Source organism: Tursiops truncatus, chromosome 2 (assembly GCF_011762595.2).
Source record: "Tursiops truncatus isolate mTurTru1 chromosome 2, mTurTru1.mat.Y, whole genome shotgun sequence".
Lineage (NCBI taxonomy): Eukaryota > Metazoa > Chordata > Mammalia > Artiodactyla > Delphinidae > Tursiops > Tursiops truncatus.
Genome location: NC_047035.1, coordinates 164,271,692 through 164,299,416, shown reverse-complemented (window position 1 = coordinate 164,299,416; position 27,725 = coordinate 164,271,692). Strand labels below are relative to the sequence as shown.

The 27,725-nt window shown below is 41.1% G+C and overlaps 2 protein-coding genes across 3 annotated transcripts in view; both read right to left on the bottom strand.

Moving 5' to 3' along the window:
- Positions 1 to 2,674: 2,674 nt before the first annotated feature.
- On the bottom strand, positions 2,675 to 6,308 carry OTUD1 (OTU deubiquitinase 1). Its single transcript, XM_019933398.3, has one exon. The coding sequence runs from the start codon at positions 5,383 to 5,385 to the stop codon at positions 3,928 to 3,930; it is 1,458 nt and encodes a 485-aa protein (XP_019788957.1). The 5' UTR covers positions 5,386 to 6,308; the 3' UTR covers positions 2,675 to 3,927.
- An 892-nt stretch (positions 6,309 to 7,200) lies between these two features.
- LOC141278109 (uncharacterized) overlaps positions 7,201 to 27,725 on the bottom strand; it is a 56,762-nt gene continuing 36,237 nt past the window's right edge. For both annotated transcript variants that reach the window (XM_073801648.1, XM_073801647.1), the window contains 4 exons: positions 12,968 to 13,037; positions 12,265 to 12,399; positions 7,933 to 8,093; positions 7,201 to 7,326 (listed from right to left, as the gene is read on the bottom strand). In XM_073801648.1, the coding sequence (XP_073657749.1) occupies positions 7,227 to 7,326; positions 7,933 to 8,093; positions 12,265 to 12,399; positions 12,968 to 13,037 (466 nt within the window). In that variant the 3' untranslated portion in view covers positions 7,201 to 7,226. The remainder of the gene's footprint in view (positions 7,327 to 7,932; positions 8,094 to 12,264; positions 12,400 to 12,967; positions 13,038 to 27,725) is intronic.

Sequence of the window (27,725 nt, the reverse complement as noted above, 5' to 3'; positions counted from 1 at the left end):
ATGAAACTGAATGAAATGCCAGCTAGTTTCTCAGTGCCTCTTTGAGATAGTTATAGACACTCTAGGGATGTCAAAAGAAATAAACACTAAAAAAAGAGTGGATATATGTATAACTGATTCACTTTGCTGTACACCTGAAACTAACACATTGTAAATCAACTATACGCCAATAAAAATTTAAAAATAAATAAATAATAAGGTCTGGACTTATGATCTCATGTGACAAATACCTTAAATTTGAATACGTTACACATTTGAAGTATACACTCTTGAATTATTCCACTACATTTACCTACATATGAATTTATCCGATGTCCAAAGGTCTGAAATCTATTTTTATTCTCAATGCTCTTCCTTCATTTGAGCACATTGAATAGCACGGTAAAATTTTAGAGTTTAAACTTTCTCATCTCTTTGGGAAAGAGGAAAAACCCATAAAGTAGTGAGATTATCTCGATCCCTTTTTTTTTTCAGTACGAAAATTATGACGAAAACATTGCAGTATAAGACTATATTTACCCAAGCTGAAGATAACCGATTCTGATGCTCAAAGGATGCTAATGCATTTCCTCTCCTCTATAAAATGTGGCTTCTGAGAAAAGGCTTTGTGCCTAATGAAATGTTACTACATAAAGCGCCCTCATGCAGCTTATCAATAGTGGTTTACTAAGTTCAATTAAAAAATGCTACCATGAGTCTGTTTTAGCTTAAGAGAAAAATGTGAGTGCAAAATGAACAAGAGGATCAAGGAATTGGGCTTTAGGTTTTCACCAAAATCCTGACCTACTAGGCCATTTTAGTTTTTAAATGACAGTAATAAAAAAAAAAAAATCACACTAATAGTTATTTGTCTCATAGTTTTTATCTAGGTACCCCTTTAATAAAAGTTTAAATTACTAGTATGATTTTCATACTACTTTACCAGAAAACACAATTGGACTTACTTATAGATTCTATACTCCCCCATCATAATTTATGGGGGAGTAAACTCTAAAGAAACTTTAGCTCACAGCATCAACTGCTTCCTTCACACGGTTTTGAGCCTCTTAGCTGCTACATGAGTAACTGAAGGAATGAACTGTTTAATAAATCTGTCTGCTAAAAGGAAATCAGAGTCAACCACATTTCCACACCTTCCACTGTTCAAGTCCTCGGTGATCCAGAACTGCTACTACTAACGAACAAAATTGGTATGGCAGTAGAAAATAAACATGTAGCACAGGGAGTGACGAATATTACATTTCTTCCAAACAACGACGACAATGAAAAACTATAGAAAGAGGATGAGAAAAACATAAACCTTTCAGGCAAGACAACCAAAGTAACATGGTGCCACGTAATACAATCTTGGGACCCACCGAGTTCTGTTTAAACGTATCACCCTCCTTGGGAATCTAAATCAAGGACTTGGGATCCTAATTTGAAAATGAAGCAGAACAACACAGAGGAAACTGTTTCCTCAAAATAGTAATGGGCTTACAGATGCCTTTTAGGAACTTATACCTAATTAAGTCTATTCATTCCTTCTGTAAACTTTAAGCATCCCCAAATTTTATATGTCTCTAAATAAGGTGGAGAAAAGGGGGAAAACAACATTTAGCTGCGTAATTCAAATAAAAGTATTTCTTTCTTCCCAAGTTACATAATTAGAGAAGCCATGAAGCAAACCTTACCTTACCTAAAAACCAGAGATTCATGATAAGGTAACGTTTAAACCTTTGACCAATTGCCTTTCCTTGATAACCAACGGGATCCTTCCACTCGTCCTTGTTTATTTATGGCCGCGTTGGGTCTTCGTTGCCGCGCGCAGGCTTTCTCTAGGTGCGGCGAGCGGGGGCTATTCTTCGTTGTGGTGCACGGGCTTCTCATTGCGGTGGCTTCTCTTGTTGCAGAGCACGGGCTCTAGGCGCGTGGGCTTCAGTAGTTGTGGCTCACGGGCTTAGCTGCTCTGCGGCATGTGAGATCTTCCCGGACCAGGGCTCAAACCCGTGTTCCCCGCATTGGCAAGCGGATTCTTAATCACAGCGCCACCAGGGAAGTCCCTCCATTGGTCCTTGACCATCCTTCCACAGTCAAGCAAGGAACTCAAAGTCAGTTGTCTATTACCATGACATCAACTGAAAACTAAAAAATCCAAACTAGCTGTGCATATCCTGCAACAGGCATACCAGCACTGTGTATACAGACACTACCAGCATTATGTATACAGACATGCTTCTCAACTAAATCCGATAACACATCTTAAAATTAATGCATTCCCTTGATCTCAAAAGGCCAGACTGGATAAAAGTTAGGCCACTGCTTTGTTTACTCTTTAAAACATTAAAATCTGTGCTGACAGTGAGTGGCACACAAAACTATACTTAGACATTGTGCTGGTTAACACAATACTTGCATTTCCCTGTTCATTAGCCATTGGTACATCTATAGTCTTGGATAGGAATTAAAACTGAGAAATAATGAGAGCAATTTCCTGAGTTACTCCACCTTTAAATTACATTTCATTAAGACTTATCCTCTGAAATTACTGGTTGTCCTATCCTGTTTACCTGAGAACTTAAGAAACCTCTCATAATTCTGACATCTTTACACATGAAAAAAAATTGTATACATGTAAGAAAGGTTCCTATAGATGTCACTTTATCATTTAAAAATCACTTTAGCCAAAAAGACGTAAAAGTAAAATTACACATTTTATTCATTCATTCCATCAGCTAATTGCTCAATTGTACAAATACGATATTGTACAAAAAAATCACAAAATGTTACAAAATAAAAAAGTACAAACTGCATTACTTAATAAATACGACTAAAAGTAGTTAAAGTGGAAATGAGATAGGTTTTAGGTTGGAAACATTGTTTGACCCAGCAAACCATACAAGCTCTTGTATACAGACATTTTTATTTGTACATAATACAGGGCAATCCTATTTTGCCTTGTGAAAGAATTTAAAAGGAATAGACTATGAAGACAGTATTCTTCTGCTGGAAAATAACTGCCAAGGTTGGTTGGGGGCATTTATGCCATTAGTTTTTCAATCTCTCGGGTGAATCCAAGAGGCTGTATATAAAGCAGGAGGCTTATCTCGTCACAAAGTCTTCTATCACATTAAAATTATTTTTTCAACAAAATGACAAATATAAATAAAAACAATTGAGAGCACCAGACAATCTACTCCAAACCTCAACCAGAGTACAGAATAATCACTCTGCCATCAGCAAATATCAGACTTTCATTCAAGTAAGAGCTGGTACTATTCTTTAAAGAAAAAAAAAATTCTTCCCATAACCTCCCCTTAAGTATTTTCTCTTTAAAAGGGTGACCATTTCTAGAAAAATAATGATTTTCCAAACAACAAATCTGTTTCATCAAAACGGAACGGGCCAATCATCTGGTAATATGAATGCATCAATATCCATTTTAAATAATTACTTAGGAACTGTAAAATTCAAATTCAACAACAAAAAATACTAAATCACAAACTCTGTCCAAAATAATAAACTTCATATAAAGCACTTCTCTGGATTTATGCCGGAAAGCTGTGTGTCAAAATGGAACACATCATAGATGAAGATACACCAATTGTTAAAAATGTTGTGCAAAAATACATTCTTATAGAAAATAGATTACCAGGAATGAACAAAATTTACACTGTGAGAAACCAGCTTGCAAATTAAGTAGTGCCAACTTTATACAGCAAATGATAAATAGCAGTAGGATCACCCAAAGCTATCATGAAACATCACTTCGGTGCCCAGCAACCTTCAGCTCTGAGGAGAAAACATTCAAAAAAATGATTAAGGCATTACACCTACAGTAAATCTACTTGAAAGTTTAAAAGTGCTATTACCCTGATTAGAGTTCATGTAATTCTCCAAACACAAATTAGGTCTGCAATTTTCCCAGGGTGGAGGGGTTCAGACACTTCAAGAGCATGCGTTTTGTTCAATATACATTTTGGATAGGGATATGGCCATGGACTTGGCGAGTTCTTCGTCGCGTTTTCTTTGCACTTGAGTCTGCCTGCACCAAGTGTCATACTCCGGATTCGGATAGGAGTGATCAAACACCGCGTCGTAATGTCCGTTACTGAGCCAACTGAGCCAAATGCTAGGCCTTAGGGAATCCTCTGGGCCCAAATAGTGAATCATGGTAGACACCGTGGGGCTCTCCAGCCTCCCACCAGTAGTTAGATGTATATTCACGTTCAGCATCTGCCCCATGGCCAGAAGTTCAGGGTACCCGGCCCACGCCCCGTCCTGAGCAGCGGCGATGATAAACTCCCCCACGTCGCCCTCAATCAGGGGGCTAAAGTGGTCGAGGTGGTCGGCGATGTAGTGCACCGTCTGCTCCCGCAGCTCCCGGTGCAGGCTCTGGTCCCCGTACACCGCCTTGCTGACCGCTCGGTAGAGGCAGTTGCCGTCGGGAATGATGTGAAATCGGTACTTGCTCCTCTGCCGCAGGTACTTGTCCTGTCTCTCCACCTCGGCCAGGTACAGGGCCAGCTTCTCATCCTTGGGATCCGACCTGGAGACGATCGCCGCCTCGGCCGCGCCACCCGGGACCGCCTCGCCGCTTCGCGCCGGAGGCGCCTCGGCCTCCGGGTCGGGCCGCCGCGCCTCGTCGGCGCTGGGAGGAGGGTGGACGCGGTCGCCGGCCCTGTCCCAGCCCCGGAGGCTCCTCTCCGCAGGGCGCTCCTCGGCCCACGGGCCGGGCCCGGCTTCCGGGCTCTCCGGGGGCGGCGCGGGGCCGCGGTGCTTGGCGGCGGCCAGGGCCTGGCGGTGCTCGCTCAGTCGGAAGTTTCTTTCGGGCCCCTCGCGGGCCGCGTCCACGCCGGCGGGCTCGGGGCCGTCGGGCCTCAGCAGCTCCTCCAGGAGCCAGGCCGAGGAGCCCCGCCGCGGGGGGACCGGGGCGCCGGATGGCGGAGCCAGCAGGAGGCAGCGGCCGCGCGGGGCGGCGGGCGCCGCGGCGCCGGGCTCCGGGCCGCGCAGCAGGAGCCGGTCGGCGCCCAGGGCCCGCACGGTGATCTGAGCCGTGGACGTGTAGTGCGGCGGCAGCGGCGGCTTGCAGGACCCGCCGGGCGGCCCGGCGGCGGCGGCCGAGGCGGGGGCAGCGGCCCCAGACACCATCTCGAAGCAGGAGGAGAAGGCGGGCATCTTGGCGGCGGGGGCGGCGGCGGCTTCGCGGGGCTCGGCGGCCGCGGCCGGCTGGCACTCACCAGTATCGGGCTCCGGCGCGCCGCCGGCGGGTCCCGGGGGCTGCAGCGATACCTTGAACTGGGCGGCGGCGGCGGCGGCGGCTGCGGCGGGCGGAGCGGGGGCTGCGGCCGTGGGACCAGGGCCCCCGGCTGGGTAGTGGGTGCAGACGCTACTGTAGAGCTGCATGTCCCTGCCCGCCGCTCGGCCCCTTATAGGCGCGCCGAGCCCCGGTGAGGGGACACACCCTCCGGGCCCGGGAGAGGGGGCCGGCCGAGCGCGGTGACCCAGTGCCCCGAGAATAGCAATGACCAAAGGGCCGCCGGCGCGTCAGGAGCCGCATATAGCGCCCGGGGCCCCGCCAAATTCCTGCTGCGCCACAGCACGCGGTGGGGGCGGGGAGGGGACGCGCGCTCGACCCCTGCCGGCGCGCTCGGCCCGCAGACCCGGGACGCGTGCGCCCGCTGCAGCTGCTCCGGCCCGCGGCGGCCGCTGGGGACTCTCGGAGGAAGCCGCCCGCCCTGCTGGAGCACGTCCCACCGGCTAGGAGCAGCGCGCGGCTCGCTGAGGGGCCAGGGGGCGGGGCCGCGGTTGTTTACCTCAGGCCGCGCGGCCGCGTCACGTGCCCCCGCTGGAATGCGCGGCTCGTCGCGTCGCCCCATTCAACCGCCGGGGTTCGTCCTGCCCCTCCGGCTCGCCCCGCCCTGTTCGGCGACGTCATGGGCGTGGCCCGCGGCGCGGGCGCGCGGGCGGGCGAGCGAGGAGGCTCGGAGCTCTCTGTACGGTGAAGGGGATCTTTGCCGCTGCCCCACCTCAGCCGCAGTTTTAGACGCCGCGCTTTTCTGGGCTGCTGCAGCGGTCGTGGCGGGATGGGCACTTCTTGGGGCGGGCTAGAATGCTGAAAGGGCGCGTTTTGGAAGAAGCTTCCGGGTTCGATATGGAGAACGGAGAGCTGCTCTGAAACCTGCACGGCCTCTGCCTGGTCATAGCACCACTGCCGTCTTTTTCATTCAGTCCCTTGGGTTGTATTGTTAACGTAGCGTGACGCCTCCCTTTCTCCCCAGCACCTTGCTGCCCTGCTAAACCGAAACCAACTTTTCTGCAGCCCTAACCCGTGACGACGAGCAAATACAAGACGGGCGAAATACCAAATGCTTAACCGAGCCTTTTGAAACTAGGGGCAGCTGCTAACCATGGGTCAGAGGCGAAGTAGAGAGGGTCGTGATGCATCGCGAATGTGTTGAAATTGAATAGAATTTTGAACATAGTTCTACCCAATTGTGTTAGTTGTCCCTGTTTGTAAAGGAAAGCCGTAATACGCACATGATCAACCGTGTACTGACTGTATAGTAGTAGGCAGCTCTTGCTATATTCTGAGCTTTGATCACATGCTAAACTAACAGGCCCTAAACGTTCAAAGGGAACCTAGGAAGCTGTCCCACCGTTTTACTGATGAGGAAATAGCTTACGTTGTGGCATACGCCTCCCCCGACCCTTCCGCTGAAACGTAAATTCCATGAATGGAAGACTTAGTCTTGGAAACCAAAGGTTTGTTAGAGTCACGAACCCCAGCACAGAGCCTGGCACGTAGTTGGAACTAATTAATATTTACTGAATGAATGAATTAATGGAAGAGGAGTTCCCAAGACACTGGAGAAGCCAGAATTACGATCCCGGTCTCCTGACCTCAGCCAGGGCTTTTAATTTGCTGTGGTGGGTGTGACTGCAGGATCCCAGCAGCGTTTGCTCGGGTCACATGAACCTGTTAGGCAAATCAACTCAGAAGGAAAAACAACCACTTAAAAGTCTAACCGTCTTTTCAGCTTCTGGTGACACCCCATTGGGAGCTTGTAGACCCCACTGGCTAACTAGAAAAGGGAAATTACTTAGATTTCATCACTGCAAATCCTAAAGCAAGAATGTGTTTTGAACAGACTGGAGTAAACACAGGGGGGGAAAAAGAAAACAAGACTAGGTACACAGAAGACAGGCTAGGTCTGATGTACCAAATTAGGAATGTCAAAAAAAATTCAATTGAGTAAATTTGACGATCTGATTGGCTTTATTAAGAGATTCGGGCTTAATTCCATCAGGCAACATCCCATCCAGCAGCTAGAAGGGTGCTTCCACCTGTTGTAGAAAATGGAAATTATTTTTTATAGGAAGAAGGGTGGGGTAAGGGCGTTATTAGCAAAAAAGAAGAAAATTATTTTTAGGTCAGGACTTTGGTGTGGGGTGGCAGCGTGTGAGTGTTTTATGATGCAGACTGCTTCTTCCTCTGGGGAATGGAGAAGGCCTACGTGACAGGTGAGCTCAATGGTGCCAATCAGAATAATTCCAAACCGGTTAAGATTACATTTTAAAAAAAATTTTCATAGCTATTTATTTTTTAATTAATTCATTTTGGAGTATAGTTAAGTTACAATGTTGTGTTAGTTTCAGGAGTACAGCAAAGGGATTCAGATATATAGATAAATATATATAGATACATACATACATAGATATACTTTTTCAGATTTTTTTCCCATATATGATTAAGATTACATTTCAGCAGAAGGTTGAAACTGCAATTAAGTCTTGGTTTGTTGTTGTGGGACCCTTTTGGGGCCTATTCTTTATTTATTTTTTAAAACAGGAACAAATATCAACAAAGATGTGAGGATTCAAAACTTTAATATACGTGAAGCCTCTTTTTGAATTTTTCTGTTTAGTCTGTGTGGGGATGGTAGACTATACCTCAATGCATATTCACTGTGAGAGTGAGTGTCCACTCTGTATCTTGGTCTGGAAAATCTTCCTAGAGGAGATGGTACTTCAAGAGACTCAAAGCAGGGATGATTGCCAGTCTTGGAAATGGGAGTTGTTTTCTGCCCTTGGAGCGTAAGAGAAGGCAAGGCCTGCAAGTGATAGCAAAGAGATTAGGGTATGAAAGAGGGGGAGGCAAGTTCAGTTCCTTGAAGTGCTATCTGAAAAGAATTCCTAGTGATTGTCTTCTGGAAAATCATCTGTCTAGCATATTTCGGTGCCATGCAGAAAACTGGCAGAAGTTTAGAAAAATAGGCTTCTTGAATAGGCTAGAAAAAACAGAAAATTTCAGCAACTAGCCACCAAAAGTTAGCAACAAGACAATCAATAGGTTAAAACAAAACAAAAAGGACAAGGCATTTAATCAATGAATATTTATTGAGCACCAGCTTTGCTCCCAGCATGGTGCCAATTACAGGGAATTCAGACACAGATTCTGTCCTGCAGCCCAGGCAGCAGAAACCTAACCACTAAAGGCATCTTTGTAAAATAGGACCCAATCCCAGCATGTTTTTTGAAGATACGTACATGTATGTATGTATCTTAGCTGCATTCCTTTAAAGAAAAAAATTCCTAACCTCTTCCCCTCCTACCAAAATAAAACTTTTAAAAATGCAAACAATTTGGACTTCCCTGGCGGTCCAGTGGTTAAGATCCCAGGCTTCCACTGCAGGGGGCACAGATTCGATCCCTTGGTTGGGGAACTAAAAATCCTGCTTGCCGCGTAGTGCGGCCAAAAAAAAAAAAAAAAAGCTAACATTCATTCATTTAGTCACCCATTAAATCATCATTTATTTACAAACGTAATATGAAAAATCATCTTGAAAAAGAATAAAGTTGGAAGACTCGTGCTTCCCAATTCCAGGACTTACTACAAAGCTACAGTCATCAAGACCATGTGGTACTGGCATAAAGGTAAACATATAGATTGGTGGAATAGAACTGAGAGTCCAGAAATAAAGCCATATGTGTATGATCAATTGTCTTTGACTGGGTGCCAAGACAATTAAATGGGAGAAAGAATAGTTTTTTCAACAAATGGTGCTGGGACAACTGGATATCTACATACAAAAGAATGAAGCTGGACCTTCAAAAAATTAACTTAAAATGGATCAAAAATAAGAGCTAAGATTATCAAATCCGTAGGAGAAATTTGAGGCAGAAATCTCAGTGCGCGTGGATCAGGCAATTGTTCTTAGAGGTGACACCAAAAAAGACAAACAACAAAAGAGAAAAATAGTAAGTTGGACTTCATCAAAACTAAAAATTTTGTGCTTCAGAAGACACCATAAAGTGAAAAGACAAACTGAAGAATGGGAAACTATATTTACAAGTCATATATCTGATAAGGGACTTTGAAATATAAAGAATGTATTAAAAAGTCTTATAATTCAATAGTAGAAACACAAATAACCCAGCTTTTAAATGGACGCATGATTTGTACAGACATTCCTCCAAAGAAGATATACAAACAGCCAATAAGCACATGAAAAAATACTCAACATTGTTAGTCGCTAGGGAAATGCAAATAAAAACCTACAGTGAGATCTACCTCATACCCACTAGGATGGCTGAAATAAAAAAAGACAGACAATAGCAAGTGTTGGTGAAAATGTGGAGAAATTAGAACCCTTATACATTGCTTGTAGAATTTTAAAATGGAACTTTGAAAGCAATTTGAAAAACAATTTGGTGATTCTTCAAAAGTTTACACATAGAATTACCATATGATCTGGTAATTACACTGCTAGGCATATAACCAAGAGATATGAAAATGTATGTCCACACAAAAATGTATATATCAGTGTTCACAGTAGCACTATTCATAATTGCCAAAAAGTGGAAACAACCCAGTTTTCCATCAACTAATGAATGGGTAAACAAAATGTGGTATATCCACACAATGAAATACTATGCAGCCATAAAAAGAATGAAGTACTGATACATGCTGCAACATGGGTGAACCTTGAAAACATTAGTGTAAGTGAAGGAAACCAGACACAAAAGGCCACATGTTGTATAATTTCATTTGTATGAAGTGTCCAGAATAGGCAAATCTATAGAGATAGGAAATAGATTAGTAGTTGCCAGGAACTGGGGAGAAGTGGGAACAGGGAGTCACTACCAATGGGAATGGATTTCTTTTTGGAGTGATGAAAATGTTTAAAATTAGATTGGTGATGATTACACAACTCTGTGAGTACGCTAGAAACCACTAAACTGAATATTTTTATTTTTTATTTTTAATTTATTTTTATTTTTGGCTGCTTTGGGTCTTTGTTGCTGCACGGGCTCTAGGCACACGGGCTTCAGTAGTTGTGGCGTACAGGCTTAGTTGTTCCATGGCATGTGGGATCTTCCCAGATAAGGGATCGAACCCACGTCCCCTGCATTGGCAGGCGGATTCTTAACCACTGCCCAACCAGGGAAGTCCTGAACATTTTTAAAAGAGGAATTTTATGGCATGTGAATTACATCTAAATGAAGCTGTCTTTGAAAGAAAAAACCTACTATGAGCAAGGTACTGTGCTAAGTGCTTGATATAAAAAGATGGTTATGTATTATTCATAAATGTCTCAGCAGCAACACTTACTCTGTGACATTATTTCCTAAATCATGGGCATCTTATGTATCTTAATGATTTTTCTAACAAATGCACAGTATTCTATATAGCACTTAAGCATAATTGTTATATGATATAAAGGAGTTGAAACTTACTGAAACCAAATCATTTATGCCCAAGTGAAAGGGATATTTGAAGAGCTGGGCTACTGAAATGCTACTTGAATTTATAATTTTGTTTTTTCTTGAGCTTTTTATGTAGTCATCATGATATAAAAAATAATTTTATATTCTTTTCAATAAACATTTAATGAGCACTAATATGCATAAAGCATATGGGAATATGTCCCAGTTTAACCATATATAGAACCAACCAAACTTAAAATATATAATATGTGTGGGAAAGATTCCAAAAAGTGCCTGAGACACATCAGGCCCTCAGTAAGTTTTCTCTGAATATTGTCAAATAAAATGGAACATAAGGAATAAAGGCAAGCAACTTGGGAAGTATTGTGTAGGTTGATATATATTCATGCTATTGAACTGACAATTTAAAGTGAACAAATAAATAAAGGGCACCACCTCATGAAAACACCACAATATTCTTTCTCTAGCATATTTCCACTGCTGACATGTCGCTGGCTGGAAGTGAAATTTTCGGGAAGAAGGGAAAGCTCCTTTCAATTATTTAAACCTTATGGCTCTTCTGAAATTATATTAGTATCGCTGAAAATCCTATTATCTAAAGATCTTATAACTCCAGCAAATGTAAATCAATTGATGATAACTAGATCAAGTAATCAAGAAGTTTTTGCTTTTTGTAGGAAAAAAAATAGAACAAAGAATGGAGAAAAAGCCAGAGAGTATACATATCATTGACTCCTATATTTAGGCTTGGAAAATGTTCAGATCCTTTTGATAAATAGCCCACAGTTCCACTGGTGATTAGAATATGGTTCAAGTCGCTACCTATGCAATGGCATTTTTCATCTTGTGGATTCAGTGGACTATTGAGAGAAAGGAAGTCAGAGCTGTCATTCGCGTAGAGGTTCAGATCACATCATTTGCACAGAATCATCAGTTCCCACACACAGTGTTTGAATCATTCCAGCACGAAGGGGAGAAGCCCCACACCTGAGTTGTTTCCTGAATTCCATTCATCAGATTTGGGATTACGTTAGGAAAGGGGTAGTTAGACCAGACACGGTTTGTTCCGTGCTCTGTTGCCTGCTTCTGGTTGCCTTAACCAGTATAATGATGAGATCTACTAATAATAACTAGTCCTGCTAGTTGCAGAGGGAGAATGAGAAATATAGCCTTTGGTCAATGATATGGTTTGAATGTTCGTATCCCCCCAGAATTCATTCGTGGAAATCCCTGCAAAGAAGATGGTATTAGGAAGTAGGGGCTTGAAAAGTGCTTAAATCACAAGGGTAGAGAGCTCAGCAATGGGCTAAGTGTTTATAAAAGAGGCTCCAGAGGTCCCTAACGCCTCTCACCTTGTGAGGACAAAACAAGATTATCTGCAACCCAGAAGAGGGCCCTCAGGCTTCCAGCCTCCAGAACCATGAGAAATAAATGTCCGTTGTTTATAAGCTACCCAGTCTGTGGTATTTTGTTATAGCAGCCCAAATGGATTAAGACAGCTCCTGTTTATAAAGGACTTAATATAAGGTAGGGAAAACGACACCATACACTCACCAACGTTAAATAACAATGCAGTGTATGCGATAATCTGTTGCCAAGGGTGGTTCTGTTACAACCCAGTTGTCTGGTAGTTGTAGGCCAACATGTTAAATATCCACAATCTTCAATGTTTGCATAGTAGTTAAATAGCTGTAAGCAAATGAACATGATAGCGTGGCTTACCCCTCTTAGAGACAAATGGGGAGGGAGGAGGTACCTTGTCACACTGCCCTCCCTCTATATGGGTAGAAGGCCAGGCTGAGTGATACACCCGTAACGACTAAGAAGTCAATTGTAAAAATGCCCAACCATTATGTAAGTATTTTGCCAAGACTTAAGAAAAGGAAAAGATGGAGGGTAGACATGAAGTTACTTCACGTTTTAATAAATCACGTTTTATTATTCTTTCTTTCTTTCTTACATTCTTTTTTAAAATATTCTTTTCCATTATAGTTTATCACAGGATATTGAATACAGTTCCCTGTGCTATACAGTAGGACCTTGTTGTTTATCCAACCTATATATACTAGTTTGCATCTGCTCATCCCAAACTCCCAATCCTTTTCCCTCCCCCACCCGCCTCCCCCTTGGCAACCACAAGTCTGTTCTCTATGTCTGTGAGTCTGTTTCTGTTTTGTAGACAAGTTCAATAGTGCCATATTTTAGATTCCACATATAAGTGATATCATATGCTATTTGTCTTTCTCTTTTGACTTACTTCAGTTAGTGTGATAATCTCTAGTTGCATCCATGTTGCTGCAAATGGCATTATTTCGTTCTTCTTACGGCTGAGTAGTATTCCATTGTATATATATGTTGTAAAAAAGTAACACAATGCAAACGTGTAAAAATAAAAGTGAAATTCCCTTCCATCCCATCTCCCCGATTTCACACTCCAGAGGGAAGCGCTGTTAACAATTTGTTTTAGATATTTCTGGAACTTTTATAAGCATATATAGATTGTATATCCATATACATATGTGCCTGTAAGATTTTTTCATAGTAGGATAATACTGTGCATATTTTCTCTGCCTTATGCTTTTTCCTTAACTAGTCTATACTGAGCATTTTTCATGTGACAATATACAGCTCTACCTCATTCTTCTAATGTCTAGAAAAAAAATTCCAAAGTGTGGATGTGTGATAATATATTTTTAATGACATTTAGATTGTTTTAACTTTGTCACTTGTCAAGCAGTGTCACAGAGTACATCTTTGCACTTACATTTGCACCTTTATGTGAGAGACAATTTCTTATAAACATTTTAGAAGGTAATTCATGAGAAGGCTAACCTTCAAAACATGGGGAGGTTTTGAATGTCAGTGAATCTGATTTGTTTTGGAAATTGTTGTATCGACAAAATATATTTTGTAACTCCAATTTTCTGTGAGACACGGAAAATAGCACTTACTGTATTTCTAAAGGCTCTCTCTGTATCATATGTACACTTACAGACATGGTGCTAGTAAGTAGACATTTCTGAATGAGTGAATGAAAGAATGAATGGAAACAAAATGAAAGAAATTATACTTGACCACAGCAATTGTACATGTGAGCTTCCTACTTGATTTTCCAGGAACATCTTTCTGCTTAAGAATCTCAGTCATCAAAGTTATAAAAATAACTGCTATGAAGCCAATACATTTTTTCAATATAAAAACAGTTTTATGGGATTTTTATTATGAAAATAATACATGCTCATTACATAGAAAAATCAGAATCTAAACAAGTGAAAGAGACAGAAAATTAAAAAAAAAAAAAAGTCCATCCACTCAAGAGACAACTCCTTAGTCAGTTATATCTGTATCAGTAGTTCTCAACTGAGGTGGCTTGGCAAGGTCTGGAGACATATTTTGTTGTCACAACTGGAGAAACTGGTGTGTGTGTGTTGGTGACTGGGCGTGGTGGTACTGCTGCTTGCATCTAGTGGGTAGAGGCCAAGGATGCTTCTACGTGTCCTATAGTGTATAGGCCAGCCCTACAACAAATAATTATCCAGCCCAAATTGTCAACAGTACCAAGACTGACGAATCCTGATACACACACACACACACACACACACACACACACACACACACACACACACACACACACACACACACACACCACACACACACACACACAAACACACACACTATTTTTGACAAGAATGGGATTATACCATAGATACCATGCCGTATCTATGGTATGATGACTAAAAGAAAAGTATACTATTTTTTACTTGATATGTCAAAATATCTTTCATATTAAAAATACACTTCTACAACATTTTTCTCTAATAGCATTTTAATAAATCAGTTATCCTTGAGTCTTTTAGAAATCTCGTAACAGTCTCACATAAAGGCACTCCGTAAGTGCCAAATAGTATTTGTAGCAGGTGGATTTGTTTTCTGTCATCTGCTTAATAATACCTTGGAATATGAAGACAACTAAAGCAACTAAAAACTATACACTTTAAGGTGATTATTGCTTCCTCTGACTCTATAATTTCAGTGAAAACTCTAATATTTATTCTTTACTGTGTCTCAAAGTGTGTCAGTTTTAGTTACCTTGTTGATACAGCCAGTTCCTCTAGTAGCTGACTGCAAAGTGGTATAAACCACCGTGAGTTTGCATCTAGTTTTGTAGAGCTCTTTTTAAGTCCTGGATTTCTCTATGCAGCGGCTTCCCCATTTTTTTTTTTTACTGCGGCCCACAACAAGAAATAGGTTTTCCACTGAGGACAAGTACACTACTATATGTATGTATAACCAAAACAAGTTTCAAAAGATAACAAGGGGAATTCCCTGGCGGCCCAGTGGTTAGGGTTCGGCTCTTTCAATCCCTAGTCGGGGAACTAAGATCCTGCAAGCTGAGTGGTGCAGTCCCCCTCCCCCTCAAAACAAACAAACAAAAAACCCCTCTTCCCTTTACTAAGTATATGCACTCTATTTTATGTACTATTCTTTTCCTCCTTTTAAAGGATTATAACGCCAAATTCATTTCGTGGCCCACCAATGGTTGTGACTTGGAATTGGAAAACCACAGCATTACAGCTTCAGTTTTATTCTGATTAATCATTGTATTACAGTATAAGCCAACTCTTTTACATCAATACATTTGCTGAGCAAATGGAATCATTGAAGGACAAAGAAATTTTTCATTAAGTGAGCTCACCTATAATTTATGTTCTGAACCGGTAAGCTTTTGAGAGGGAAAGGGGTTCCTCTTAATAATTATTCCAGACGTTAGGGGTAAATCAGAAGCGTCCCCGACAAAATAGCATGTGTGGTCACGCCATCAATTCTGACTGAAGAGAAAATAGTTATTTTCATATGTTTTCCTACTCTCTCCCCCAGCCCTCATTCCTCTGTTATATCCATGAAAACCCAGGTTCTCTGATATTTGGTGTAGGAGTCTTATAATTTGCTAATAGAAGCTAGAATTGGGAGCTCTGAATTCTACTCTCAATGTCAAAACTAAATGATTGACTTGGAGCAAATCATTACATCTCCCTGGCCCTTCATTATTTCATCTATAAGATGAGGGTTTAATGATCTCCATGATTCCTTTTAACCTTAAAATTATATGACTTTATGCCATAAGAAATGATACGAAAACAGCTTTTAAAAAAAGATTAAAAAGTGTAAATGGGGTAACTGGATTATGTAATATCCTAGCCTTCCCCCAAAATACAATTTCTTAGAGCATTTCAATACCAATGCCTGAGTAACAATACCTGGGCTGGATTCAAACTGTGAGCAACCAAATACATAACAGAATTGGAGGCCTCAAGAGAGTTCCCTTCTTCTATCAACCCAGCGAAAATTTAAAAAAAAAAAAAAAAAAAGATAAGGTGATTAGGTAAGAGCAAGTTTCTCAGATGAAACACAGAAAAATATATGTAGAGAGAGAGTCTGTGATTGAAGAAAATGATGCTAAGAGTTTAAGTGCGAGGTCAAACACACTGTCGACTTCACAGTTTTGTTAAGAGCACACCCTATGTGGATTAAGAGGTACAATCACTGTGTATAAAACCATCTACAAGGATATATTGTACAACACAGGGAATATAGCCAATATTTTATAACTATAAATGGAGTACAATGTTTAAAAATTGTGAATCACTGTATTGAACAGCTGCCAGTTATGTAATATTGTATGTCAACTATACTTCAATTTAAAAAAAAAAAAGAGCACACCCTATTTAAAATCACAATTGCCTAATAAGCTAATAGTCATAATTGTGTGCAAGTTAAATGAGCTACAGCACACATACACTATAGAGGGCATTTGTCATGTTTTTCACTGCCCAGCATCTTCTTTGAAAACACCCTCCCTTTTTTTTGTTGGCCACGTGTGTGCCTCATGCGGGATCTTGGTTCCCCAACCAGGGAGCAAACCCACGTCCCCTACAGTGGAAGCATGGAGTCTTAACCACTGGACCACCACGGAAGTCCCTAAATACCCTTTTCTGACATTTCCTCCCTAGCTAGAAGCCTGGGTCCATTCTCCCAGCCTTCCATGAAACCAGGTCCAGGATTTGACCTATGCTGCATCATCAAACACACCCACAGGCCCAAGACTTAGGGTTACTGTTGAGCATGTGCAAGGCACTGGGCTAGGTGTTTTCTACACACTGATCATTCAATACAATTGTCTACATTTCACAAAGGTGAAGCTGAGGCTCAGAGTAGCTAAAGGTGGCAGAGTCTGCTAATTGTTCCCCAATAACCAAGTTTTTCTTTCTCCTTTTATTTTTATTTTGGTTTTTGGCCATGATGCGTGGCTTATGGGATCTTAATTCCCCGACCAGGGATTGAACCCAGGCCCACGGTAGAAAGCACCAAGTCATAACCACTGGACCACCGGGGGACTCCCTCTTTCTCCTTTTAATACTAGAACCTCCATAGTTTTAGGTGAGTGCATGACTAGTCATCTAGAGATTTCGGTTCTCAGCTTCCCTTGCAGCTAGGTACGGCCAAGTGGAATAATAGCCAATGGAATGTGACTAGAATTGATGAGTGTACTTTGTAGGTCCTGCCTTTTAAAGGAATACCTTCCACTGCCCTATATTCCCCCCATTCCCAATTCCCAGTAGGCAGGAACACAGATGTAGTGTTGGGTCAGCTTCCACAATGCAGGTAAGACCACACCTTATGGCATGGCAAAACCCTAGTCCTCCAATGACCACATGAAGCTGCCTACCAGCTTGGACTTTTCAGTGAGAGAGAAACAAAGTAATGTAGTTTATTTAAGCCACTGTTATTTTGATCTCTATGGAAGCAGTTAAACCAGTATTCTAGTACATTAACTTGTCGGCGATCACCCAGCAGCAAGTGACAGACCTGAAACATCCTCGCTTTCCAACTTCTACTCTGTCACCTCCCGACATACACTTTGACAAGGGAAAGGTCCTTACTAATGCAGAATGTTATTTTTGCTCTTGATGTTCTTGTGTATTCTAAGAGCTCAATAAATATTTGAAAATGGGAGTTCATTCTGACAATTTTATGTCCTTATTTAGTGAAGAACCGAAGCTATGTTTCCTCCAATGTTGAGTGCAATCTATCTCCATCATGAAGAATGATACACTTTTTTTAAAAAGTTGGGTTCCGCTTAGGCTGTTTTGAGGTTCTGACTCATTTTCTTTGGAACATAAGACTATTTGAAGGATGTTAAATTTACTGATTGTTTTCAAATGCAGTGTTCTCTGAGCACATTTTTCGTGTACCTTGTGCAGATGCTTACCATCTTGCTGTCTTTGGATAGCTCTTCCTATCATACTAAAACTAGGAACATGTACAGCTAATATTAAGCCAATACCTACTGCTGTGGTCATACTGGTTGGTAATAAAATATTGAAATAGTTCCATATTCCTTGAGAAACAGCCAACTCCCTATGACCTCCAAGGTCTCCCAGCTGCTCTAACATCTATGGTGCATTCTTCAACCCCCCTGGATATCCGCAGCACCCAGAAACCAGCAGGGAGCCTCCAGCTCTGCGATCTGAATACTTTTTGATTAATTGGTACTTGTATCCTTTCGGTTACTAAACATTTTTATGTCATTTCTGGAAGCATGTCCAGACTATAGCTGGCAAAGTTACTTCATAATAGTTTCTATAGCTCTTCATTTCAACAACGTCTTTGAGAAACAGCTCAGGATGAAGATGCTATCTTCCTGATAGTTTTATGTCTTCTCAAAACTTTATGTATACTTCCATCCAAGGCACACATTTGTAACATTCTTCCAAGGCCTTTCCACCAAATCCCGATTTACCACTTACACACACACGCACACACACACACGCACACAGTTATTACACTGACACAAAACTGCACTATAGGGAAATAAAAATAATTCAAACTTATTTAAAAGTACTCTGTAGTTTAACCACTTTCCCCCAATAATCCTATGTTCTCAAAATGAAAAGTATCCTGTTTGTTCACATTTTCAAATTATGTACTCTAAAGCCAGGTCCATTCTTCACATAAAGTCACACTTGCACTGGTGATTATTGAACAAAGCCCTACTTAAGTAAACTGAAATGTGTTTCTCCTTTCCAGTTTCTGACAATTATAACAAAATGTATACAGCTTTTAGTGCCAGCTACAGTCATCTTACTTGAAAATATATTAGAGGGACTTCCCTGGTGGTCCAGTGGTAAAGAATCCACCTTCCAATGCAGGGGACACGGGTTTGATCCCTGGTCGGGGAACTAAGATCCCACATGCCACGGGGCAACTAAGCCTGCACACCACAGTTATTGAGCTTGTACATGTGCCTCAACTAGAGAAGCCCACGTGCCGCAAACTACAAAGCCCACACATCCTGGGGCCCACGCGCCACAGCTAGAGGGAGAAAACTCACACGCCACAGCTAGAGAGAAACCCATGCACCACAAGGAAGAACCTGCGCTGCAATGAAAGATCTTGCACGCCTCGATGAAGACCCCTTGCACTACAACTAAGACCTGATGCAGCCAAAAAAATAAACAAATAAAATAAATATTTTTTAAAAAAATATATATTAGAAAATGTATGATATAAAACACATAGCATACTGTCTGGTATGTTAGCAACACAATAAATATTAGCAATCATTATTGTTATTATCATTACTCTTATATCTCTAAACTACAAATCTCATCCTGTTACCCTCCTCTGCTTCAGATCCTGTGCGGCTCCCCATGGCTTTTCCTAACAGATTAGTGGGCTTGGTTGTCAGGCTTTTGGCTTCCTTTTCAGCCCCAACCTCCCAACACTCATGATTTGTCTCCCCTTTATCCTCCAGTCATAGGAAATGACATTAAGTCCCCTAACGGGACCCTGTCTCTCTATCCTCTAGGCTTTTGCACGTTCTGCTCCCTTTGCTTGAACGCTTCATCTGGATAACTGATTCACCCATGAGGTCTCAGTTTAGGTGATGCTTATTCCGTGCAAGTCTGGTTACCATTCATTACTTGCCCATTTCTTGGATTACAGACAAGCTTTGTAAAGATCAGGAAATGATCAGTTCCTTTTCCCTGTTGAATCTTCACTTAGGCTCTCCATTAATACGATGATTGTTGGGCTCCCCTTGTGGCACAGTGGTTAAGAATCCACCTGCCAATGCACGGGACACAGGTTCGAGCCCTGGTCCGGGAAGATCCCACATGCTGCAGAGCAACAAAGCCTTTGTGCTGCAACTATTGAGCCTGTGCCCTAGAGCTCGTGCTTCACAACAAGAGAAGCCACCACAATGAGAAGCCCGCGCACCGCAATGAAGAGTAGCTCCCGCTCGCCACAACTAGAGAAAGCCCGCATGCAGCAACGAAAACCCAATGCAGCGAAAAATAAATAAATATATTAATAAATAAATAAAAGGCAATATTGCTGTTTAAAAAAAATACTATGTTTGTTGAATGAATCAATGTTTAAAGAGGAACTGTCACTTTCCTCATGAAAACAATACATCTTTTCAGTTTGAGGAAGTTCACATATAGCTAAAAAGACTAAAACAAAACAAATCTGTCCTTATATTTACTATGTGTACATATATAAATGCCTCTCACATCTTAGACTGCAGCCTATGCGTTCATTTCATGACCTATAAAATGGGAAAGGATATTTACTCCATTGTATTAAACTTTGAGGACTGTGGAGCAAAGAAGAAATTATAAATACTATGTATGCTTATGATTAATTTTTAATAGTAGGTTAATAGGCATCTAGTTATATATGTCATGGTTAGAGTATCTTTAATGTTGGTGTAGGTTTTTTTTTTTTTAACCCAAGGAAACTAATCACATCTATCATGTCATAAGAGGGATATAAATATTCATATATACATTTAGAACTAAAAGGGGTAGATGAATCTTAAACCTTAAAATAGATACTAATAATGAGTGTAATTAATTGCACTCATTATTATAGAAGAGTCCTTAATTAGGACTCTTCTTTGAATTTACTTATATATACCATGATACCTGGTTATAGTTCTACTCTTGAGTGGTAAAACTTTTTCTTTATTTTATTTTATTTTTTGGCCAGGCCAAGAGGTTTGCAGGATCTTAGTTCCCAGACCAGAGATCGAACCTGGGCCCCAGCAGTGAGAGCACTGAGTCTTAACTGCTGGACCGCCAGGGAATTCCCTATTCTTTATTCTTGATGAAAACAATGTGACAAGCCTCAGATAATGACTTAGTTCAAAATTAATGCCTGAAAATGAGAGAGAGACTTTTAGCCTTCTGAATTTTTTTTGAACCAAATGTCTGGAACACCTTCTCAAGCAGAAAATTGAAAACATTTCTTGTTACAAATAAAGGAGAGTACCTGTCTTTAGACTGTGTGTACGCTTTCCCACGGAGATCTGAGATCACATTTTCTGAAGGAAGCCAAGGATTAAGGAGGCAAATTTACCAGAACTACTTGTTTTCGTGGAAGAAGACATAGTGAAGTGGGAATGGATTATTAGACGCCTGCTGAAAAAAAAAAATCGGATCTGTTGATGTAGCCTTGAACTGGATTGAAGACTTGGAGTTTCCAGGGATAAGGAGTGGTCAAAAGAACAATTACTAAGTGAAAACACAACCCACAGACTGGGAGAAATATTTGCAAATCACATATCTGATAACGGGTTTCTCCAGAATGTGTAAAAGACCTCTTATACTCGACAATAAGAAGACAAACTAATTTTAAAAATAAGCAAAGGGTTTTAATAAACATTTCTCCAAAGGAAATGTAAGCACATGAAAAGATACTCAACACCATTGTTTTTAGGGAAATGTAAATCAAGACCGCAATTAGATATAAGGATTCCCTGGCTGTTCAGGGGTTAGGGTTCGCGCTTCCACAGCAGGGGGCACGGGTTCAATCCCTGGTGGGGGAAATAAGATCCCACATGCCTCGAGGCCAAAAAAAAAAAAAAAGATAAACTTCTCACCGCTGGACAATCTTTAACCAAAATAAACACAAAACTATGGAGACAGAGTATATTAGTGGTTGCCTAGGTCTTTGGGCGGGGAAATGAGGGGGGATGGGGAAGTGGGAGTGCCCGCCAATGAGTACAAAGTTTCTTTGGGAGGTGGTGAAAATGTTCTAAAATTGGATTACAGTGATGGTTGCACAACTTTGTAAGTATATTTTTAAACATTGAGTGTATGCTTTAAGCTGGTGAATTGTACCGTATGTGAATTATATCTCAATAAAGCTGCTAAAAGAGAATGAATTACTAGGCATTTTATCAACACACAGTTTTTATCCTCTTACTTCCTTCCTCAAAATGTGTCTCATTCCCTTAACTGACCATTATTTCTTGAATAAAACATACATCCCTTGTACCTGAGTAAATTGAGTTGAACATTTTCTATTTTTCTCTTAAAAACCAAATAACTAAATAGGCGTTTTGCTTCTTCCCCTTTCTTGTGTCAGGAATTACTGTTCTAAAATTGAGAGTCTAAGAACTTCCCTGGTGGTGCAGTGGTTAAGAATCTGCCTGCCAATGCGGGAGAGACGGGTTCAAGCCCTGGTCCAGGAAGATCCCACATGCCGCGGAGCAACTAAGCCTGGGCGCCACAACTACTGAGCCCACATGCTGCAACTACTGAAGCCCATGTGCCTAGAGCCCGTGCTCCACAACGAGAGAAGCCACTGCAATGAGAAGCCCGCACACCGCAACTAAGAGTAGCCACCGCTCGTCGCATCTAGAAAAAGCCCGCACACAGCAACAAAGACACAATGCAGCCAAAAATAAATAAAATAAATAATTTATTTTAAAAAAAATGAAATTGAGAGTCTAAAGGAAGAAATCTCCACCGAGATATTTGAGTAAATCCTCCAAATAGAAAAAAGTTATTCTTGTCGTTCCATAAGACTTTCTAACCTACACTATACTAAATTGGCTTGCACCACAAAACTGCCGTCACTCTGTAAATCTCACTAATGTAAAGATTTATCACTTATTAAAATAGCTTCTGGTTAAACATTTTTGGATTGCTAAGTCATTTTTTAAAAGAAATCTGAATGTAATCTCTCCTTCCCATTCAGGTACTCACGAGTCTCCAGAGCTAAAAAAAAACGAGGATAGGAAAACAATCTCAAAATAGTTGGTGGAAAATAGAAACTTCTCCTTTTCTATAGAACTTTTTTCTTCTTTTTTCCAGAGAGAAATTTCCTCTATCTCTTGCTCTGTAACTGAGATCAGAGCCTCAAAAATACCGCACTGTATCACTTACTTGGACGTTTTCTCAGAAGAGGATTAAGTTTAAGAGTTTGGGAGGTTACAAATGACTCAGAGAGATGCAAGATGAGTCAATAAATGTTGCTAAAACTGTGGTCCCTTCTCTACAACATTAGGGATATTGAATTTCTTTGCGTCTTGGCTACCATGAACATATATTGATTCATTTAATGGATTCCTTATGAGTATGATAGATAGACGTAGGCAGAATATTCTTACTACGTCAGTAAATTCTATCAGTCTTTATTTGATACTTGGGAAAAAAACCCACTAGCCTCAGGAAGCAAACTTTTAAGTACATAGCAATTTTTGCATTACTACTGAACAGCCATCTAGGAAGAAAGGCACTCTCTGTTGGATCTCTGTTTACTCATTAATAAGCCAAGATCAAAGGACCTTTATTAAAAAACAAATTAAAGGGCTTCCCTGGTGGCGCAGTGGTTGAGAGTCCGCCTGCCGATTCAGGGGACTCGGGTTCGCGCCCTGGTCCGGGAAGATCCCACATGCCGTGGAGTGGCTGGGCCCGTGAGCCATGCCCGCTGAGCCTGCGCGTCCAGAGCCTGTTGCTCCGCAACGGGAGAGGCCACAACAGTGAGAGGCCCGCGTACAGCAAAAAAATAAAAATAAAAAATTTAAAAATTTTTTAAATTTAAAAAAACACTTATTTGGGGAGTCCACCTCTCCTCAAGCCTCTACTTGAGAAATTTTCTGATTACCTTCACATCAGGAAATACCATTTTTAACAGAACAATTTTGAGTAAAACCACATACTAATGACTAACATTATTGAACCCTCAGTATGTTCCAGGCACTGTTTAAGAATTTTCCATATATTAGCTCAGCTCACCCTCACAATCATTTTATGAGATAAGCACTATTATTTATACCACTTTACAGGTGAGAAAATTAAAATACAGAATATACAGTAAGTGGCAAGAGAGGGGTTGAACCCTAGGCAGGGCCACTCCAGAGCAAACACTCTATTGTTGCACCATACAACTCCCAGGTCCAAGGTCTTTCCTGGGGAGAAAGGAAATTCCATTCAGTCTCATGAGTAGATCTTTATGACGAAGATGAGTCTAATTAGAGCAGATTCTGAAGATCTTTGGGTGCTTTTTGGAATGAAATTTCTAAGACCCATCTGAAAACCTTATGAAACTGAAATGGAATGTGTTACTCTGTAAGTGTTGTGTTTATCTAGTTGAGTCAGATCAGCAATTAATTGAGTAAAGGGAGTGATGATCTTTGACAGGAATAGAAAGGGGGTTCCTAATATATAAAGTTTTTAAATAATATCTTATTTTAAAGAGTGACTTTAAGTTTATGACAGCGATGACTGGAGTTTTGCATCCAAGACCATCCTGATAAAAACTGTAAGAACTTCAGCACCTTGGGATCCAGTTGGAAGCGATACCACTTAATTCAGATATGTTTCACAACTTCAAAGTATTATGTTTCTCCTCATTTTATAACTGGTAACTAAGAGCTTTTCATATTTAAGACTTTTTAAAACCATAGGCTAATAATAATAAAACTGAGAATAGAGATTCTGACCTACTGAGACATTGGTGTTATTTTCTGAAATTTGTGACATTATCAGTGGTCCCCACCAGGAGTCCAGGAACCTAATAGTGGGGAATTAGCACTATTTCTAATATTTTTAAAAGATGAGTAAAAATCATAATTTCATAAGGTTACACAAACCAGTTAAATATCAATTTCTTTGCTTTTTATTGTAATACACTGACAGTGTGGTTATTACACTGGTAATTCACTATGAGCTCTCCACAAAGGGACTGTTTCATTCATCTACTTTGGGACAGTACTCAGTACATGCCTGGCACATGGTAGGGAGTAAACAGTTATTTAGTCGAGTGACTACATGCCAACAGAAGCTCTGATTGGCTGCTGATGACATCATAGGGATTCCTGAGATGTATTAGATGGAGCAGATGGTTACTAGTGTGTTCCAACACGCTAGAGTTTTAACAACCCCAGTTTCATCAACCTAACACATAATTAGAGTCATGCATAAGTACAGAGTGACCGCTAAATTGTAGTGAGCAGTAATGAGTAAATAGTGCTAAAGTGTCTGTGAATTACTTACAATATTGTTTGTTGGTATCAACTAACGTTTTTGCTTATTGACATCAGAACCACAGCACTGGTCTGTGCGGTTTTTATATTATCAACTTTTTGATAATGATTTTTGTCTGGTAAATATATGACTCGATTTTGTAAGAGAAGAAAGGAGGTACACAATTGCAACGGATGCTCTCCCAATATATGCAATTTGGTCAGATGAACTCGTTCAAAGGATTGCAATCCATCTAGGAAGATAATAAAAGGAATTATCATGGATGGAAAGGGAATGGAAAAGACAGATGATATAGATATAGATATAGATATGTATTTCTGAGCCTGCTGGTCAGGGCTAACAGTTCCTGAACTGTATGTAAGGCTGGCCACAAGACTTGGACTGCAGTCAGAGATAGGAAGCACCCCGCACACACCACCACTTCTCCACCACCATTCCTGTCCCATCCCTACCTGTCCTATTGCTCTATGCCTAACTACCAATGCCAGCCTAGTTTTACCCAGGTTCTCTGAAGCTCAGGCACAGATAATAAAGGGAAACTTTGTTTCCTGTGGCCATTATTCAGGGTGGGATGAGCAAGCCTTAGAGGCAGGAAGGTGATTGGCTGATTGACGGGGCAGGATGCTGGCATTCCTGAGTCCTCTCATTAATACCTTCGAAAATTCCTTTCTTAACCACCTCACATAATCTGCATTGCTCTTTAAATCTCTAAATACTTAAATATTGAGTCTCAATTTCCAAACCACGAGGTTACGTAAACGTGAATTTGGGGAAAAGGAGCCTGCTTTGAGAACAGGACATGGGTTTATTTTCTGTACTTCCTATGTCTACATTTTCCACAGTTTCCAAATACTGAAATAGATAGGTATTGCTTTTGTAATTAGAGAGCAAAACAATAAAGAATATAGGAGGGGGAACTAAGAAAACATCTTCACAGCTATTGATGGGAACAGTTGAAATCCAAACTTGAAGGGAATGGCTTTTGTTACCGCTAACAGTAATGTTAGGATAAGAGTAAGTATGGTTTATAATGTGGTTTTATGTACATTTTCCAGTGTATGTTGATAGTACTTCCTCCCCACGGGCTGACAACTACCTAATTGCTGAATTCCTCTTATAGGAGAGATGTGAGGAATGCAGGGAATATGAATCTACTCCTGATTCCCACCCCCTTACCCCCACCCCCCCCGCCCCGTGCCAACCTTCTTTTATTAAGTCAGCAAATACTGAGCATCTACTACAGTCCAGATAAGGCCTCGGTACTTTGAATATAATAGAGGACAGAATAGGCATGGTTTCTGACCTCTGGAAGCCTGCGGTCTAGTTGAGGAAATGGGAGAAAAAGTAAACAGATAAAATCATTAAAACATTTAGTCCACTCTGTGAGGGGTCAGTTCCCTGCAGCCAAAGCCCATCTGTGGCTGAACACGTTGGTTTATTACTCGTCACAGCAAAGAGAACACACACCATGTGGAGTTGCAGAGCATCTCCATGAGAGGGTGTTAGAAAAAATCTGGTTGGAAGAACCCAGTTGGGTGACTTGGGGGAGGGTCTAAGGAAGTGGGGCTTCGCACCACGTTGGATGCTGCCAGGAAGCGGGGGTGTTTCTCTGCCAAGGTACAGACGCAGCCATTACACATTCATTAAGGGAGCGAATGTTTGCTATTCTCTGGCTTGTATAGTGGCCTGGCTTTGTCTCATTTTATCCTGGTCTCAGAGTAGCCTGGTCTGAGCTTGATGTGCCGTGAGACTGTTTACGTCTAAGAGCAGAAAAACATGGCCCAGCTGTGAATGCCTGGACTTCTGAATTGTGGTGGCTCCTCATTTTTTTTTTTTTTTCTTTCTCAAGGGAAACAGATGAGGGGCTGCAACAGCAAACCACAGGGGAGAAGTCTGTATTGGGTGAGGGTGTTCAGGGATTACTAGTGTCTTCCCCCAAACTGTATGATGAGGAATGCTTAGAGGGGCTTCTAGAAAGATACGTTAATTGGTAACGCAACTAGGTATCACTTTGTCTCATGTAGAAAGAGACACGTGTGTGTGTGTGTGTAGAACGTTCTGGGCCAGGTGAGTTTAGAGTCCATTTCTCTCAGCCTTTCTGTGGTATTCTGTCCTGTGTCCCTGACAAGACACCACAGGCATGTTTAGTGACAGAGCAGTTATCTTGCACACCTGATCAGTAAGTCGTTTTGAAGATCATCTATTTATAGTTAACAATAACACAGGTGTAAGACACTCCACATACACAGAGGCAAGTTCTAAGAGTTTGACTCCATCAGAAGATGGCTGTGATACTGACTGGAGTTTAAATAATGGTATTGAACATGGTAAAAAAAAAAAAAAGTCCATGAAACATGGTTTATTTTTTCAATTCCCTCACCCTAGTTAAATTTACTGCTTTCTCAGCTTTCTATTTTTTATTAGAAAAACTATATTAGGAAGACGTTTGTGCTCTGTGAATGCCGTCTCGCGTCCCCTGGCAACCACCTGCTCTTAATCAAGCGTTTTGTCTAGATTATACATTTAGCAAAATTTTAAAATGATGCTTAAAATGATGGGTGTAGCACAGTAATAACTTTAGACATGGAATTCTTGCTCAGAGAGACACATAGTTCAATGTTAAGTAACAGGAGCGTGGAAGACATGGACCTGACTGGTGTCTTTCACCAACAATGG